The sequence below is a fragment of the Ipomoea nil genome, unplaced genomic scaffold (assembly GCF_001879475.1).
Source record: "Ipomoea nil cultivar Tokyo-kokei standard unplaced genomic scaffold, Asagao_1.1 scaffold2838, whole genome shotgun sequence".
In the NCBI taxonomy this organism is placed as follows: Eukaryota; Viridiplantae; Streptophyta; class Magnoliopsida; order Solanales; family Convolvulaceae; genus Ipomoea; species Ipomoea nil.
In genome coordinates this window covers 1-17,928 of record NW_017619266.1, presented here as the reverse complement: position 1 = coordinate 17,928, position 17,928 = coordinate 1, and the positions used below count along the sequence as shown (strand labels likewise).

Below are 17,928 nucleotides of genomic sequence, written 5' to 3'. Positions count from 1 at the left end.
GATATGATAACCTGCCTAAAAGTTCTAGGTGATTTTTTTTTTCTTGATTTGTGGCTTGATATATACGATATGAATGTTCATGGTGTGGGATGAATAATTAAATATGGTTCATGATGCTAGATGACACTTTAGCCAAGTGTAAATTATTTTATCCTACACCAAATTACACCAAATTGGTAATTGTTATTAACAAGCTCGATCTAACAACATATCTCTCCTTACTTTATCGGTAATCAAAACAGGCTCTTCAATTACTTCTCTAGCTAATTAACAACCCTAAATAAAGCCCTGAGGATTTAATTAACTATCAGCATTAAGAATTAGAAAGACTACCAATTCTAGCCAACAGACTCGCAAGCTCAGTCCATTTAAACTAGACTATACATCTCCATAACATAAGATTGAAAATCTCTTTCATAATCAACTATGTTATTTTACGACTAAGGTTTAGAACACTGAAACAATTTCGGATTTAAGAATTCGAAATGGCAATTTACTGGATTGAAAATTGAACAACGGATCCTTTTTTGTACAATTAATCAAAGCAGTAATATCAAGATAATAGAAGGCATATAAATAGTGTAGCATAAAAGAAAATCAAAATAGATATCACAATTCTAAAAGAACCAAAACTTCAATTATTCTTGAGTTGGAAATAAACTTAACAACACATCATAATAAAATGTACTGACTGTCCTCTATTGAATAATTCAGGCCTATTTATACTAATTTCAGCACCCTCATCAGCTAAAAATAATCCTAATTTCCCTAACATCCTCAAATTTAATCAATTTCTTCAACCACATAAAACCTAGAAAATAAGTAATATTTATTTTCTAAATCCTACGCACCAAAGAAAATAAGCTCCAGTTGATTTTGCCCGTTTGTGGTAGCAGACTAGCAGTTCGAAGCAGCCGCATAAGTCGTTCGCCCATGGAGTCATTCATCGCAGCAGACCACGAACGGAGTTCCCATTGCCAATGCCATCGCTACGTTCACAGAAGAAGCTCGGAAGAAGTTTCGCTCGTGTCTACGTACGTAAAAAGCTTATAAGGGAAAAAAAGATAAAAGAAAGGACAAAAATATTAAACGGGGGCAAATTATGTTGTGCATCTGCGTGCACACGGATGCAACAGAGTCAACTGCGTCAGGGAAAGAGAGCTGCTCGACATGTGTTGAGGCGAAGCAGAGGGAAGAATGGGAGGTAGGAAGGGAGGTAACGGAGTCAGCTCGGACGGTTGGGGTAAGGTGGAGGGAAACGGTGGAGGAGGAGAGGGCGTCGAGGAGGTACTAGGTAGAGTGCCAGAGAGCGGTGGCCGGCCAGTGGTTAATGGCGGAGGAGATGAGGCATGGCTTGTTGGGGGAAACATAGTCGCGGAGGAAATGAAGAGGCGTAGGTGGACAGAGGAGGCGGTCGATTTGAGAGGTCGTGCCTAAACTCGAGGGACATTGGTTTGACAACAGAATCTTGCTAAGATATTCAATTCCATCCTTGAGCACCCAAACTTGGGACTAAAGATGGCCAAACCACCAAACTCGAGGGACCTTGGCTGGTATTAACTCTTTTCGTATAAGTCAAATGACAATATTACCCTCCATTTTGACGGCTGAGACGGGAGGAAGTAACGTAAGGACGCTAGAACGTAACTTTTCACAACTCGGAGGATGACGGGTGGTAATTACAGAAGTTAGGGACCATTGATGGCGATGCCACCAAACTCGAGGGACCATAGGTGGTATTTACTCATATATATTAATTAACATTAGTGTATTAAAAAGTTTAAGTGCTTCAATTGGACACTGATGGTTAACTAAAATGTGATCGAGTGGGTCAAATCTTATTTTTTTAAAAAGTCACGAGTATTTTATATAAAAATATTTGGTCTCCTCTCCAGTGTCACCAAAAAAATTTTCCCACACCCCCCCTACAAAAATTCAAATTTTCAATAATTATAAAATTTACCCGTATTTTTTTACTAAAACCCTATGAAGTCTTTTAAACGGCTGAGATGAATTCACATTTTTAAAATCCTAGTATGCGAACATATGTACCAATCTGAGTTTTTGATATATTGTGATGAGATAGTTCAATTCACGTACAATTAAAACTCCTAATACACCATTTTCTTTTAAAATCAATTAATGGGGTTAAGTTACTGGTGATTGCAATGAATAATAATTGCCTTCTATTCATTCTGATATTACGTTTCCAATTGCCGAAACTCGATCAGTAATTCGAATCTTGATATCCTTTGGATTTTGAATAACGCTTCTGGTGATTCACCGTCTCCGACGACCGTGATCACTCGTTAACCCAAGTATGTTGCTTCTGATTTTACTTTCACACGCTGATTCCGATCCTGGGGGTTATTGTTCCTAACGATTAAAGTACGGTGTAGTTGTACGTTAGACCAGGATGAGTGGGATGTTTAAATGGGATTGGGTGAACTGAAGACCGTGGGGTACGGTTTAGAAGACACTTATCTATTGTTCCGTTTCAGAAAGATGCAAAGTGCATTATATATGGTGGGTGTCGAATCCAACAAATAATAATTTACTGAGTAAGGTCGTATCCACAGAGATTAGTTCGATTTAATTTTATTCCAAAATTTAAATAAAGAATGGAATGATAATTCGAGTTCAACAAGCATTAATAAAATGACAAAGAATATTAAGTAAAAATGAATCACAGGAAAACTAGTATCCAACCCAAGACATAATGTCAGAATTGATACAAAGAAGTGATCATAGAAATAAAGTGTAAAGGCTAATGTGTCATCTAGCACCATGAACCATAATCGATTATTCATCCCGAACTTTCACATCATATATATTGTTTGTCCCGGTAGGTTCGAAAGGAGAGTCTAGAAGGGGGTGGGGGGTGAATAGACTCAACTCGATGTTCACAGAAATAACTCCTTTCAGGGTTATTACGCAGCGGATATGCTAGACGAGTTTTATATTGCTTTGCACAGTTTGTTGCTTTATGAAACTTTCGGTTGAGATTGTATGATATGCAATGCACGAAAGTAAAGCAAGGAAAAAATAAAGAGAGAGAGATGAGAGATTTTTATAGTGGTTCGGCCAACTGTGCCTACTCCACTCTTCTTTCACAACTTGTGAAAGGTTTGCACTATCACTCCTAGTACAAATAACACCAAGCTAGCTTCCTTGATCACTAAGCCGGACAGCTAATTGAAGGTTTTTCAACTCCTAGAGTTTACTCCGCCTCTATCAACATCTTCTTTAGAGCTGAGGGTTGGAAGAAAATATCTGCGAGGTTCTCCAACGGGTTGAAGTCTTGACTAACTAGTTGAATGATGGATGATCAACGTATATAAGTTGCAAGACTTCTTCAAGGTTGTGAGGATGAAATCTGATAATTCTTATTGTAAACTTCACACCTTGAAACACTAGTTTTCAAAAGCTTAAGAGAGTGAACTTGTATAAGGAGCTTTTGAATATGTATGATCAGTTGAGATAAAAACCAGCAACTTCTATCATGGAGAAGATGGGTATTTATAATAGAGAAAATATCCATCCGTTGGAGGGGATGATATTTCAAACTTATGAACCAGTGGGTAATAACCGGAGAGCCTGGTACATTTAATGCTTCATTAAATGCAGTTGTGCCATATAGTCGTTGGAGGCAAGAACTTCTGCAAGTTTTGTCTTCTAGCTCTGAAAAGAGGTACAATGACATTTAATGCACCTTGATTAGTGTGCTCTTCATTCTTAGGATAACTTATTCCTAGGATGATCCATCAGCTGAGACACAACATTCTTCTTGAGTTGAGAGAAGATGGATTGTCTTGGCAGTCTGGTCGTTAGAAATAATGTCTCTGGACGAAAGATTACTTTCGGTTTCTGTTCACGGCGGTAAAGGATCATCTATCCATTCGTGGTCTGTCCAAGATGTAGCTTTGCTTCAATCATCCGCTCTTCTTTCGTTCAAAGAAACCTAACTAAAAGATCATAACTCGATTTTGTGTGTTTAACTACCTTAACAAGAATTACACAGTGAGTTATGGTACCTTTCGTCTAGAAAGAAGGTAGCAACAGATATGACAAAAAATTAGGGGTCTACAATCTAAGTTACATTGGTATCATCAAAATCCTAATACATATATTCCTAACATATATCAAGCCACAAACCAAAAAGAAAAATTCATCTAGAACTTTTAGTAGGTTTCCCTATCTTCCTGCTGACATGGCGCCAGTTTCCCCCCAAATCGTATATGAAACCACGCTCAACCAAAGACGTAGCATTCAAACGAGGATGACCCAGGCGTGGAAAATCCATGTTAAGTTGATTTAGTGGGTATGTTTCTAGGCTGAAGGTGACGGAAGGCTGAAGGTGACGGCAGGTTGAAAGTGACGAAGCGCGCTAGCTGCGTTAACATGTATGTTTCTATACTTTTCTGTTATATAATATTTCTATATCTTTGTGTGAATAATATATATATATATATATATATATATATGTGTGTGTGTGTGTGTGTGTGTGTGTGTGTGTGTGTGTGTGTGAGTGTGTGTGTGTGCGCTTGTGTGTACTGTTGCTGCACATAATATATATAATGTGTAAATTTTTCTCTTTTCTGTGAATTATATATATTGTACTGTTGCTGCGCATAATATATATGATGCGTACATTCTTTTTCTTTTCTTTGCATTATATATATATATATATATATATATATATATATATATTATTCACAGAAAAGGGAAAAATTTATACACATCACATATATTATGCGCAAAGCAGTGAATAATATAATGTTGATGTACAGTTACTGTGAATACAAATGTGTATGCTTTTGATACAATAGGTCCTACTAAGCTTCTTTGATTTGAAAAGATAGGGACAAAGTGTTAGAAAAGTGGAAAAGAATACGTGTTTACAGTTCTGCATTCATATATGAAATTAGCTATTAGACCATTAGTTTATTAATTAATTAATACAAAACTGGAATATAATGTTTTCTTCTAATTAAGTTTTACTAGTCATTGAATGGGGAAATCTTTTGGCCAAGGACTGAAGGTGATGAAATACTTGCTCCTATTCCAACGAAGATGACTGGTAGGCCAAAAAAAAAAAAAAAAAGAAAGCTTGAAGAAAATGAAAAAAAAAAACAAGCAAAAAATGAGTGAAGAGTTAGAAAGTTGTCTAAAAAAGGAAGAATTATGACATGTCAATTATGCAAGGGAAATGGACATAACAAACGATTTTGTCCTACATTGTCAACCCAACAAGCAGAATCTGCTGGTTCTTCTACTGTTAGAGGAAGAGTGATGGTTCTTCTGCTGTTGGAGGAAGAGGAAGACCATTGGCTGCTGTGAGAGGGAGAGTGAGAGAAGGAGGGAGAGGAAGTGGAAGAGGGACAGACTTGTTTCAGGAAAGCTTTGTTAGAATGTCAGGTAAATTAATTGAACATAATGCGGATTTAAATAACTCATATAGATGGCTCTTAGCAGTTTATGATTTATTGACAATGCTTTCTTCTTTTCTGTAGCTTGCGCAGAGTCAAGCTCAATGGGACCATGAAGGCAAATGAAGATTGATGGAGTCACTTTTTTTTTTCTCTTTATTTTTATTTTTGTTTTTTGTTAACTAGCTGGTGTTTATAGCTACTATATCTATATGATTTTGTTTTTTAACTAGCTAGTAGATTATGAATTGGGAGTTTATTTTGTTTTGTTCTTCGCAATATATATATTTTACAGTTTATATTAGTAACTTCATTTCATTTTTTTTTAATTTCACTTGGTTTAGTTGTTGACCATCTAAATGGTTTTATGTGGATGAATAAGCAATATATATTCAAAGGGCCCTCGCAAATTATGTTGTGCATCCGTATACACCATGCATGGTGCATACGGATGCAAAAATGACGTCGTTTTGGTTAAAAAAACGCGCGTCCCACTTAAAAAAGAAATCAGGTTCGATTCCCGGCAATAGCATTTTTATATATCCATAAATTCATAACTATATCTCCATAAATTCATAAGTATATATCCATAAATTCATAACTATATATCCACAGTTAATGAATGAAGTAAAAATCCACAACGAATGAACTAAATATCCACAATGAATGAACTAAATATCCACAATGATTGAACTAAATATCCACAATGAATGAACTAAATATCCAGAAATTCATAACTATATATCCAGAAATTCATAACTATATATCCATAAATTCATTACTATATATTCACAGTGAATAAATGAAGTAAATATCTACAATGTATGAACTAAATATCCACAATGATTGAACTAAATATCCACAATGAATGAACTAAATATCCAGAAATTCATAACTATATATCCAGAAATTCATAACTAAATATCTAGAAATTCATAACTACATATCCACAATAATGCTATTGCCGAGAATCGAACCTGAATTTTTTTAAGTGGGACGCGCGTTTTTAGTCAAAGAAGACGTTGTTTGCATCGTATGCACCACGCATGGTACATTCGGTTTCACAACATAACTATTGTTCAAAGTGCTGATGGATATATTTATGTGGGAAAATACTAAACAAAAAAAAATTAGCATTTCTATAAATTAGGAAAACTAGAATAATACTAAACAAAAAATTAGCCAAAAAATATGAATTCTCGAAAAAACAAAAGAAAGTTGAAACATTGGGATTGAAAATTTGAAAAAGTATAAATTATGAAAATAAAGAGAAGAAAATTATAGTTTTTTTAATATAATAATTTTTGTTTTTTAAATTTTAAATATGTAAATGCTTACATGGACAACATAAGGTAAAGAGAAATGCCACATCAGGCCATGTCAACAGGAAGATATGATAACCTGCTAAAAGTTCTAGGTGATTTTTTTTTTCTTGATTTGTGGCTTGATATATACGATATGAAAGTTCATGGTGCGGGATGAATAATCAAATATGGTTCATGGTGCTAGATGACACTTTAGCCAAGTGTAAATTCTTTTATCCTACACCAAATTGGTTATTGTTATTAACAAGCTCGATCTAACAACATATCTCTCCTTACTTTATCGGTAATCAAAACAGGCTCTTCAATTACTTCTCTAGATAATTAACAACCCTAAATAAGCCCTTAGGATTTAATTAACTATCAGCATTAAGAATTAGAAAGACTACCAATTTTAGCCGACAGACTCGCAAGCTCAGTCCATTTAAACTAGACTATACATCTCCATAACATAAGATTGAAAATCTCTTTTATAATCAACTATGTTATTTTACGACTAAGGTTTAGAACACTTAAACAATTACAGATTTAAGAATTCGAAATGGCAATTTACTGGATTGATAATTGAACAACAGATCCTTTTTGTACAATTAATCAAAGCAGTAATATCAAGATAATAGAAGGCATATAAATAGTGTAGCATAAAAGAAAATCAAATTAGATCTCACAATTCTAACAGAACTAAAACTTCAATTATTATTGAGTTGGAAAATAAACTTAACAACACATCAAATGTACTGACTGTCCTCTATTGAATAATTCAGGCCTATTTATACTAATTTCAGCACCCTAATCAGCTAAAAATAATCCTAATTTCCCTAACATCCTCAAATTGAATCAATTTCTTCAACCACATAAAACCTAGAAAATAAATAATATTTATTTTCTAAATCCTACGCACCAAAGAAAATAAGCTCCAGTTGATTTCGTCCGTTTGTGGTAGCAGACTAGCAGTTCGAAGCAGTCGCAGAAGTTGTTCGCCCATGGAGTCATTCATCGCAGCAGACCGATGTCGTCGCTGCGTTCACAGAAGACGCTCGGAAGAAGTTTCGCTAGTGTCTACATACGTAAAAAGCTTATAAGGGAAAAAAAAGATAAAGAAAGGACAAATATATTAAACGGGGCAATTTATGTTGTCCATCTGTGTGCACCTGGATGCAAAAAACGGCATCGTTTTACTTAAATAAAAAAAAATCATTTTCGATTGCCTTTAGTTACGTAAACATATGTTCATAATTTTATAATTTCATATTCTATATTTATAGTTATGAAATTATAGATGTGTAGTTATGCAATTCTGGATTTGTAGTTATGAAGTTATGGATGTCTAATTATGCATGCAATTCTGAATGTATAGTTATGAAGTTATAATTTCAAATGTATAGTTATGAAGTTTGGATGTGAAGTAATGCAATTTTGAATGTATAGTTATGAAGTTATGGATGTGTAGTTATGCATGCAATTTTGAATGTATAGTTATGAAGTTATGGATGTGTAGTTATGCAATTCTGAATTTATAGTTATGAAGTTATGGATGTGTAGTTATGCAATTCTGGATTTATAGTTATGAAGTTATGGATGTGTAGTTATGCAATTCTGATTTTTTTTTTAAAGGTCGGACGTCAAAACCACGTCGTTTTTACAACCGTGTGCACCATGCAAGGTGCACACGGTTGCATCATGCATGTGTAGTTTGGGCTGCTGAAATTAAAAAAAAAAAAAAAAAAAAAAAAAAAAAAAAAAAAATTAACCTACTTTAATTCCACCTTGCCCAACTCTTATTAATTAACAAATGTATTCCCCATGGCCGAAAAATGACATTTAAGCTTAAATTATTCAAATAACTATTATATTAATACAAAATATAAAATAAAGTTTAAAATAAATATAATATTAAATAAATAAAACTAATTTATTATAATAAACTATCTAAATTAAATATATTAATCGTACTTATCAATATACTTGTGGGTAGCCTGGTTTTTAGCAATTATATCATGGACCACGGTCCACAAAGCTTTGTAGACCATGATCCAAAAACGGCGCCGTTTCTTTAAGTAAAGAAATGGCTGCCGTTATAGCTTAACGGAGCGCGTATTTTTGGTGTGTTAATTACAAAATGAAACTACAGTGTATCTAAACTGAAACTGTCTCACATATTGTTTTTATATTATCAAATGAAACTGCAATTGAATTGAAACGAAACTATAGTAGTGTTGAAATGAAACTACAGTGTATACAAAATGAAACTGAATAATAATTTCACATATTTGAGTGTATATTATCCAACGAACCTGTAGTTATATCAAAACAATACTGTAGTTGTGTTGTAATAAAACTATAGTGTATATAAAATGAAACTATAGGTATTATCCTACCGCCGCCGCGTCCAAGCTTCGACGCCATCGCCGTGTCCAACCTCTGCCGCCATCGCCGCCTCCATCCTCTGTCGTCGTCGGTCCAACCGCCGCCGCCGTGAAGAACTGAGGTTTAGCTTTTAAGGTTAGCTTTTCTATTGTAATGTAATAAGCTGTCAAATTCATCCAAAAGTTATCTGATTGTATCAATGTGTGTGTTTATGCTAAACAATTTTGGATTTTAGCTAGGGTTGGGGAATTGGGGTTTGAATTTGTGCAAAATTTCTGTGAAATTTCGCTATTTAATGTTCATATCTTGAGTTCTAAGCACCCTGCAATAATAAAAATTTAGTCATTTTGTATAGGAACTCCAAAAAATAATATCAGTTAGTTATTTCCTTATATAATAAACAACATTAAAGGTTTCTCTCCATTAACTTTATGTACCTATTGGATGTCATCACTAGTAGTTGTAGTTGTAACTAATGGTGGATCTCCATTCTCTATTCGGATCGACCTACTTTCAAATATATGCATGCGCTTCTTAAGGTCACGGTTTTCTTCATCCTTCTCAAGGAGTTTAGCCTCTAGCTCTTTGATGTAAATAGATTTTGTGTCATTTAAGTTTTTTCGCTTCACTCCACCCCATAACCATATACAGGACCATGACGTTGTTGTCCAAAATGTTTTTCAACAATTTCAAGGTTTGAAAGTGATGGGTTAGACCTAATAATCTTCACAATTTCATTCTATAAAAAGTTTACAAGTAAACAAGATTAATGCAGAAGTATATCAAGATAAAAAGATTAATGCAGAAAGGCTAAATAATGACACTTAGCTTACATATTTTTCTTCTTCTTTTGTCCCATTTAATTTTTCAATTTTGCTTCTAGTCTTTAAGAAAATTACTCCCAAGTCAGGCGGTTGTGAATCTTTACCTCCCAATAAGTTGAGAAAAACAAATGTCATTCTAGGTAAAAAGAAAAAAAAATTCATATATAACTAGCAGAACTGTTTTTTTTAGTACATTTTCAATATGATTTCTCTATGTGGGTTACTCCCTGTGCGATAGGCATTCCCATATCTGATGTTGACCTATTCTTAGTGTTTTGCTAACTGATTTTCTGCATAACTTTCAAATGTAAGTGATTATTTAAATAAAAAATATTTTTTTATAATATATAAAACCGTCATTACCATATCAGATCAACATACTTGAAACTTTTCTGTCATAAATTTGTTAGTGACAAACCACTTCCAATCTTCAACATCTACTCCAGGTGGAACACTTTTAAAGCCTCGGTCTTACTTGATGCAAGGTCTCAGAAATTTTATATTCAAAAGTGACCTCCAATTTGTCACAAAAGTATAGATATGCTCTAGGGTATCATCACGATATAACTCAATATTTGGATTATCAAAATATTTGAAATCTTGTAAATTTCAGTGTAATGTGAAATTCAGCATTCTTTGACTAACTATATGATTGAAGAGGGAAATTCACTTATCTATTATTGATTGCAAGATTTTCATTACTAAAGAACCTTATTTTATCATCGTAGCTGCAAATTAAGCTTTTATTTGAATCTCTTGCTTCTATCTCGGGTCACTCAAGTTGCATGTAGACATGCGTATTTAGTCTTTCGTTTCAGATGTAGTTTGATTTGCTGGTGTCGGAGATCAGCCAAGGAGATGAACGGAAAAAACAGAGAGGAATTGAGATAAGAGAATGATGAGAATGGTTTTCATTCATTCTGTTAGACGAATACAAGAAGAGCATATATACAAAGAAAGGGCGGCAAAAGCCGTTGGAACTGCCAAGATGATCAAAGACCAGAAGGCCCTCGACTAATTCACATTATCCCCTTCTACATCATGCTCTAATACCCCCCCGTAAGCTGGAGCGTGTAAATTTTGAACGCCCAGCTTAGATACATAGGTCTGGAACATCTGAGAGCCAAGAGGCTTAGTAAAACCATCGGCCACTTGATTGGCGGAGGATACAGGCAGAAGCTTAATGAGGCCTTGGTTAAGTTTCTCCCGAACGATATGACAGTCGATGTCAATATGTTTGGTGCGTTCGTGGAAGACGTGATTCTCCGCTATGGCTATAGCGGATTTGCTGTCGCAGAATAAGGTGGCTGGTTTGTCCAGCTGGATGTGCAAGTCTTGTAAGAGATAGACAAGCCATTGTACCTCACAGACAGTGGCTGCCAAGGCTCTGTATTCGGCTTCGGAGGAACTCCTAGACACTGTCATCTGCTTCTTGGATTTCCATGACACAAGGGCGTCACCTAGAAATACACAATATCCGGTGATGGACCTTCGAGTGTCACCGCATGCTGCCCAGTCGGAGTCTGAGAAGACTCTGAGCTGAAGTTGAGAATCTGAAGTATATAGTAAGCCTTGGCAGGTGACAATTTAATGTAACGCAGTATACGATGAGCGGCTATTAAGTGTTTGTCCGTAGGACAATCAACAAATTGACTGAGCTGTTGAACGGAGTATGCTATGTCTGGGCATGTGGCAGTAAGGTATAGCATTCTCCCTACCAATCTTCTGAATATGGTCGGATCTGCCAGGGGTGTGCCATCATTACGAGCTAGCTTTAAGCCTTGAACCATGGGGTTGGTACTGGCTTACTTTCCAGGAAACCAGCCTCTTCTAAGATGTCCAGAGCGAATTTTCGTTGACAAAGATTCATGCCTCCTTTCACTTTGCAAGCTTCAATTCCAAGGAAGTAGCCTAGGGGGCCAAGATCTTTAATTTTAAACTCTTTGTCTAAGAATTGCTTAACAGATTTGATGACAGATATGCTCGGACTGGCAGCTATTATATCGTCCACATAGATCAACAAAGCAATGAAATTGGTATCCATACCTCTAGTAAACAAAGATGGTTCAGATTTGGACTGATGGAATCCATTCTGAACTAGAGCAGCAGTGAGCTTGGAGTTCCATTGGCGACTGGCCTGTTTCAATCCGTATAGAGATCGTCGAAGTTTACATACTTGATTCGGCTTGTTGCTGTGAAAACCAGGAGGTAAAGACATATATACTTCTTCGTTCAAGTCACCGTGAAGAAAGGCATTATTGATGTCCATTTGATGAATTTCCCATGCCTTAGATACTGCAACAGCTAAGAAGAGCCGAATAGTAGTCAGTCTCGCCACTGGAGAGAATGTGTCAAGGTAATCGATGCCAAGCTGCTGCGTATAGCCCTTAGCAACGAGCCGTGCCTTATGTCTTTCAATCGTGCCATCGCTTTCAACTTCACCTTGAAAATCCACTTGCAACCAATGGGAATTTTTCCCGGTGGTAAATCAGTTAACTCCCATGTTTGGTTATCCTGTAAAGCTGCAATTTCAGCATCCATGGCCTTCTTCCAACATTCATTTTGCATGGCCTGTTGGTAGGTTCTTGGCTCTTTAATTGTGGATACTGCCATGGAGAAGGCTTTATGTGAGGGACTGAGGTTGGCATAGGATATAACCTTCGACAGAGAATGGGGAGATGTCATGTAGCTCATAATGGCATCACAGTAGTAGTCCTGAAGTTTAGAGGGGCATTGCGAGATCTGCTAGATCTCCTTGGCTGAGCATTGTGGATGGTTACGGCAGTGTCCTCACAGCATTCTTCATCAGAAGTAGCATGTAAAGAGACTTCATTGCTTGGCATATAATGTTCGGGGAATTCTGTATGGAAGCAGAATCTGTGTGCGTTTCATGAGGATTTGATTCATCTTGCATCATAGGCAATTCAATACTGCTGTGGGTGTCATTCATCGAATCAACATGACTATGGAGGATGCCTAGATCAGCAGCTTCTTCACGGCTATTGACAGGAATGTTGGGCAGAGATGGAGTATCCATTTGAGAGGGATATTTGTCAGCATAGGCTACTTTGTCAGCAAAGGGAAAATAATCTTCGTAGAAGATCACATCCCTAGATATAAAGATGGAATTATCTTGTAGATCATAGAGCAGGTATCCTTTGATGTGAGCTGGAATACCAATGAGCACACATTGTCTACTGCGAGGTGCCAACTTGTGTCTGCCCTGTGATAGAGTAGCAGCATAACTCAAGCATCCGAAAACTTTCACATTGTCCAAGCTAGGCTTCTTTCCGTGCAACCTTTCATATGGACTAAGCCAAGCAGTGACAGGGATGGCAACCTGTTTATGATGAAAGCAGCATGTAAAATACATAAACCCCAAAATTTAAGGGGTAAGTTAGCCTGGAATCTGAGAGCACGAGCTACGTTTAGAATATGTTGATGTTTGCGCTGAACTACTGCGTTTTGTTGGGGTGTGTTAACACACGATGTTTGGTGAACCATCCCATTTTCATCAAAGAAATCATTCATGTTGAATTCCTTCCATTGTCACTTCTTATAGTTTTGATAACTGCTCCATGTTGAGTTTGGACTCGTTTATGGAAGATTTTGATCATAGCCCTTGTCTCGGATTTGTTCTTCATGAGGTGAACCCAGGTGTATCTAGAGAAATCGTCAACAATCGTTAGAAAATATCTCTCTCCTCCTAGAGATTCAACCATGAAGGGACCCCAAATGTCAACATGGATTAGATCAAAGCATTTATTTGACATAGTGTTGCTTAAAGGAAAAATGGCACGTTTCTGTTTAGCATAGTGGCAGACATTACATGGCAATTGCTTAGGATAAGAAACAGATACATTCTTTATATGATGGATCTTATTAATGGGAAAGTGTCCCAAACGCTTGTGCCAAAGGTCTGCACTATCAACTTTCATCACAGAGTTGCTGTAGGAATTGATCTTTGGTGTTGACACAGCAGGTACAAACCGTCTTCTTCCCTAGCAAAACCACTGGTCATCCCAGCTTTCTGGAGAAGGCACTGGCCAGAGTTAAACAACAAAATGTGAGATGAGTCTTGTAGCAATCTACTGACTGACACAATGTTGAATCTAAAGTCCGGAATGTGTAACACATTCTTCAGCCATAGATCTTCTGCCAGTTTGATATCTCCTTTGTGTTGAACGACAACTCTCTCTCCATTAGGTAGGTTCACAGTAGCTCCCTTAACTTCACAACAATTGTTAAAAAATTCTCGAGAGCACACTATATGATCAGTTGCTCCCGAGTCCAAAATCCAAGTGGAATCACAAAGATTAAGAGAATTTATATGAGAAGTGAAATAGGACTTGCCTTCGGCTTGAGCTCCATGTTCTGTGAGATTGGGAATAAGAGAGACGGCATCAGCAGTAGTAGGAGTCTGGTGTTGATCAACTTGGATCTGTAGGAGAGATATAAGTTTCTGAAGCTGTTCAGAAGTGGCAGCATTGTCCGAGCTAGCAGAGGCTGCCATTGCCGGCTGTTTTCCCTTGGATTTGAACCCCGGAATCCATCCCGGTGGATAGCCGTGCTTCTTATAGCACTTCTCCACGGTGTGACCAGTCATTCCACAATAAGTGCATTTAGCATTTCGATTTCCATTACCTGAGTTCATGTTTCTCTTTCCGTTATAGTAGTTCACTGCTGCTACACTGTTTTCGTCATTGGAGCTGAGTTCATTGTGAACGGCATTGGCAAGGTTGAATTGCAGGTTTGAGCTAGTGATGTTCAATTGTCTCTCGAACTTTTCCGTCATAACGAACACCTTGTACATTTCTGGCAAAGGATCAAGCACAAGGATGTTAGATTTAAGCGGATTATAGTCATCACCTAAGCCTTGCAGGAATCGGATAATTTCATCTATTTCTCGATCTTTTCTGACGAGATCGATTAGGTTGCAGGAACATTGGGATTGCATTTGCAGATCGGAAGGGGACGCAGCTCATACATCTCTTCCCAAAACGTTCTGCATTTGGTATAATATTCATTCACCGATAGACTTCCCTGCCTCAGGTTGTAAATCTCGTTCTGCAAAGTTGATATACGGTGCGCATCTCGCTGAGAGAATCGCTTTCTGAAATCGTTCCAAACATCTTTCGCGGCTTCCATGTACATCACGCTTTGTGCAATGGATGGATGCACAGTTTTGAGTATCCAGGACTTCACCATCAGATTGCATCTTCTCCACGCTTGATAGTTGTTTTGAGTTCTGTCCGGCGCCGGCAAGCTTCCATCGATGAGGAACCATTTGTTTTTCACCTCTAATGCAACTTGCATTGCGATGCTCCATGAAGCATAGTTCGAACTGCCATTGAGAGGAGGACTGATAAGGATGGTGTTTGGATTCTCATTGGAGTTGAGATACAAAGGATTCTCAACATCTTCAGTCTGATTCCGCTGCGGAGCTACAATCGGTGGAGCGTTGATCGGTGGTTGATTCATTCGTGGTTGCGACGGCTGGCTGGCTTCTCCCATGCCGGTAACTGCTCCGGCGTAGGATCTCCTTCCTTGCTCTTATACCATGTCGGAGATCAGCCAAGGAGATGAACGGAAAAAGCAGAGAGGAATTGAGATAAGAGAATGATGAGAATGGTTTTCATTCATTCTGTTAGACGAATACAAGAAGAGCATATATACAAAGAAAGGGCAGCAAAAGCCGTTGGAACTGCCAAGATGATCAAAGACCAGAAGGCCCTCGACTAATTCACATTATCCCCTTCTACATCATGCTCTAATAGCTGGTCTTTTGGTTCTGATCATTGCGGCCCTAAGTCACATCTCTATTGTGTCTAAGGTCGATAGCTCAGCTAGTTATGTTGATGCAGGTGGTGAAAATCCGACTACAACAGCAGAGAGGTTTAAGCCCTGAGCTCCTGAAGTACAAGGGCCTATACAGTATACACTGTGCCCGAATGATTGTTCGTGAAAACGGGATTCGTGGTCTGTGGGCAGGGGCTGCCCCAACAGTTATGCGAAATGGGACGAACCAGGCGGCAATGTTCACAGCCAAAAATGCATTTGATAATGGGAATGTCCTTCAGCCATGGCAGTCTATGATTTCGGGTTTCCTTGCAGGGACAGCTGGTCCTATATGCACTGGACCTTTCGACGTTGTGAAAACGAGGCTGATGGCTCAAAGCCGATCAGGGGTGATTTGAAGTACAGAGGACTGTTTCATGCCATCTCAACTATATACACCGTACCGAAGAAGGTATACGTGCTTTGTGGAAGGGGTTACTTCCCCGGCTTATGAGGATCCCGCCTGGACAGGCCATTGTGTGGGCTGTTTCTGACCAAGTGATTGGTTTGTATGAGAGAAGACATATACAAAACGCTGCGCTATAGCCTATAGTAGCTCGACAATTACTCCACATTTCTCCTCTTTTTCTTGTGGATTGTAGTTCCATTCTTTGGCAAAAGCGTGCTAGCTGTTTTGGCCACTTTAGATTCCCTTAAATTAGTGGTAATGTCGAGTGAGGGACAGTTCTCTTGTCCCTGGCAAAATGGTATTTGAACACAATAAGATTAGAATAAAATATTCTAACAATATGAACTCCTTATCTTACAAGCACATGTTGATATTTGATAGTGATAATTTTTTCCCTACATGTTTTATGTGTTGTGAAATGTGTGTCGTAGGTTATCATGTGTAACTATTGAACAAAATATTAATATTTATTATATTTCTATAAAATACTTTGTAAACAAATATATATAACAAACAGGGCCGGCCCAGAGGGCGGCAACATGGGAACCCGCCCAGGGCCAATGTTGAAAGGGCTCCCCTAACTTGGATTTTTTATTTTTTTTGATACTGTTAAGAGAAAAAAAAATTTTATTGCATGAGCATATATTTGAACCCACAACTTCAAAAATTACTATTAACATTAAATTCACTTAACCATTACAATCATTTAATATAATAATTCAATTAATAGATACTTCATATATATAAGAGAATACTAATTTTTTCAATGCGCGATGCGTAAAACTAATGCCCAACATTAGTATTCAATGTTAAAATCATAGTTATAATTTTTTTAAAAATAAAATTTTATAAATTTTTTAAAAATTCACAAAGTTTATAGTTGTAGAATTCATATTATATATTTAAAAGTATATTAATAATTATGGTTATGATTAATATTATATTTTTACATATCTACATTAATATCTACATATATTATTATAATTAAAGAAGTAAGAAAAAATATGGTCATGCAAGTGACAAATATGTTTATATTTTTTTAGTTATATTCTTTTAAGAGTAATGGAAAATAGAAATGAAGTATAACGGGTAGGGGCATTGTGTCCAAAAAATAATATAGTACAACATTAAAGCTTAATGTATCAAAAAAAAAATAACAGAAAAACAACATAAATGAAGTACCAAAACTTCATGACACTAATATTTTATTATTTATTATTAGATTAATTAATTATAATAAAACTTCATTAGGGGCCCCCCAAATTTGAATGATCACTACTCCAGGATAGTCCAACTATTTCTTTTTTTTTTAATAAATCTTAAAAAAATTATATTATGTAAATAAAAATTCAAAATATCCTTGAATTGTTTTCAATAACAACAATCTTTTGAACTATATAAATATAATAATAATATATAATATATATATATATAAACACTTTACTTATATATTAAGTCCCTCTTTTTTCTTTGCCCGCCTATAAAATGATAGGACCGCCCTGATAACATATTGCTAATATAACTTAATATTTAATTACAAGATAATTCTCTTCAAAAAAATATTAAAATTTTGTCTAAAATCCATCTTCTAAATCTATAAAAATGATCTAAATTATTTATAATAATCCAAAAAAACTGGACAGCATTCCTTTGATAGAAATTTTATATATATTTATTTAATTAGTTATTTACAAATTTATTCAACGTCATAGAGAATTACATTTTTTTTATCTCTCTTT

The 17,928-nt window shown here is 36.3% G+C and overlaps 2 protein-coding genes and 1 pseudogene across 2 annotated transcripts; 1 reads left to right on the top strand and 2 right to left on the bottom strand.

Moving 5' to 3' along the window:
• Positions 1–10,956: 10,956 nt before the first annotated feature.
• Positions 10,957–12,211, bottom strand: LOC109159653. The gene is made up of 2 exons (XM_019307733.1): positions 11,752–12,211; positions 10,957–11,495 (listed from the first exon to the last, which is right to left on the bottom strand). The coding sequence occupies exons 1-2, from the start codon at positions 12,209–12,211 to the stop codon at positions 10,957–10,959; spliced, it is 999 nt and encodes a 332-aa protein (XP_019163278.1).
• A 1,668-nt stretch (positions 12,212–13,879) lies between these two features.
• On the bottom strand, positions 13,880–15,456 carry LOC109159652. The gene is made up of 2 exons (XM_019307732.1): positions 14,930–15,456; positions 13,880–14,858 (listed from the first exon to the last, which is right to left on the bottom strand). Exons 1-2 carry the CDS (start codon positions 15,454–15,456, stop codon positions 13,880–13,882), a joined length of 1,506 nt encoding a protein of 501 aa, XP_019163277.1.
• Positions 15,457–15,725: 269 nt separating this feature from the next.
• LOC109159654 lies at positions 15,726–16,490 on the top strand (annotated as a pseudogene).
• The last annotated feature ends 1,438 nt before the right edge of the window (positions 16,491–17,928 follow it).

Excerpts from the sequence above, each read along its gene's own strand:
- LOC109159652 (XM_019307732.1), bottom strand. The coding sequence starts at position 15,456 with ATGGGAGAAGCCAGCCAGCCGTCGCAACCACGAATGAATCAACCACCG. Across the intron at positions 14,859-14,929 it reads AGAACGTTTTGGGAAGAGAT|AAAAGATCGAGAAATAGATG; the intron begins GTATGAGCTGCG and ends CGATCTCGTCAG.
- LOC109159653 (XM_019307733.1), bottom strand. The coding sequence starts at position 12,211 with ATGGACATCAATAATGCCTTTCTTCACGGTGACTTGAACGAAGAAGTA. Across the intron at positions 11,496-11,751 it reads AGAGGCTGGTTTCCTGGAAA|ATTCTCAACTTCAGCTCAGA; the intron begins GTAAGCCAGTAC and ends TATATACTTCAG.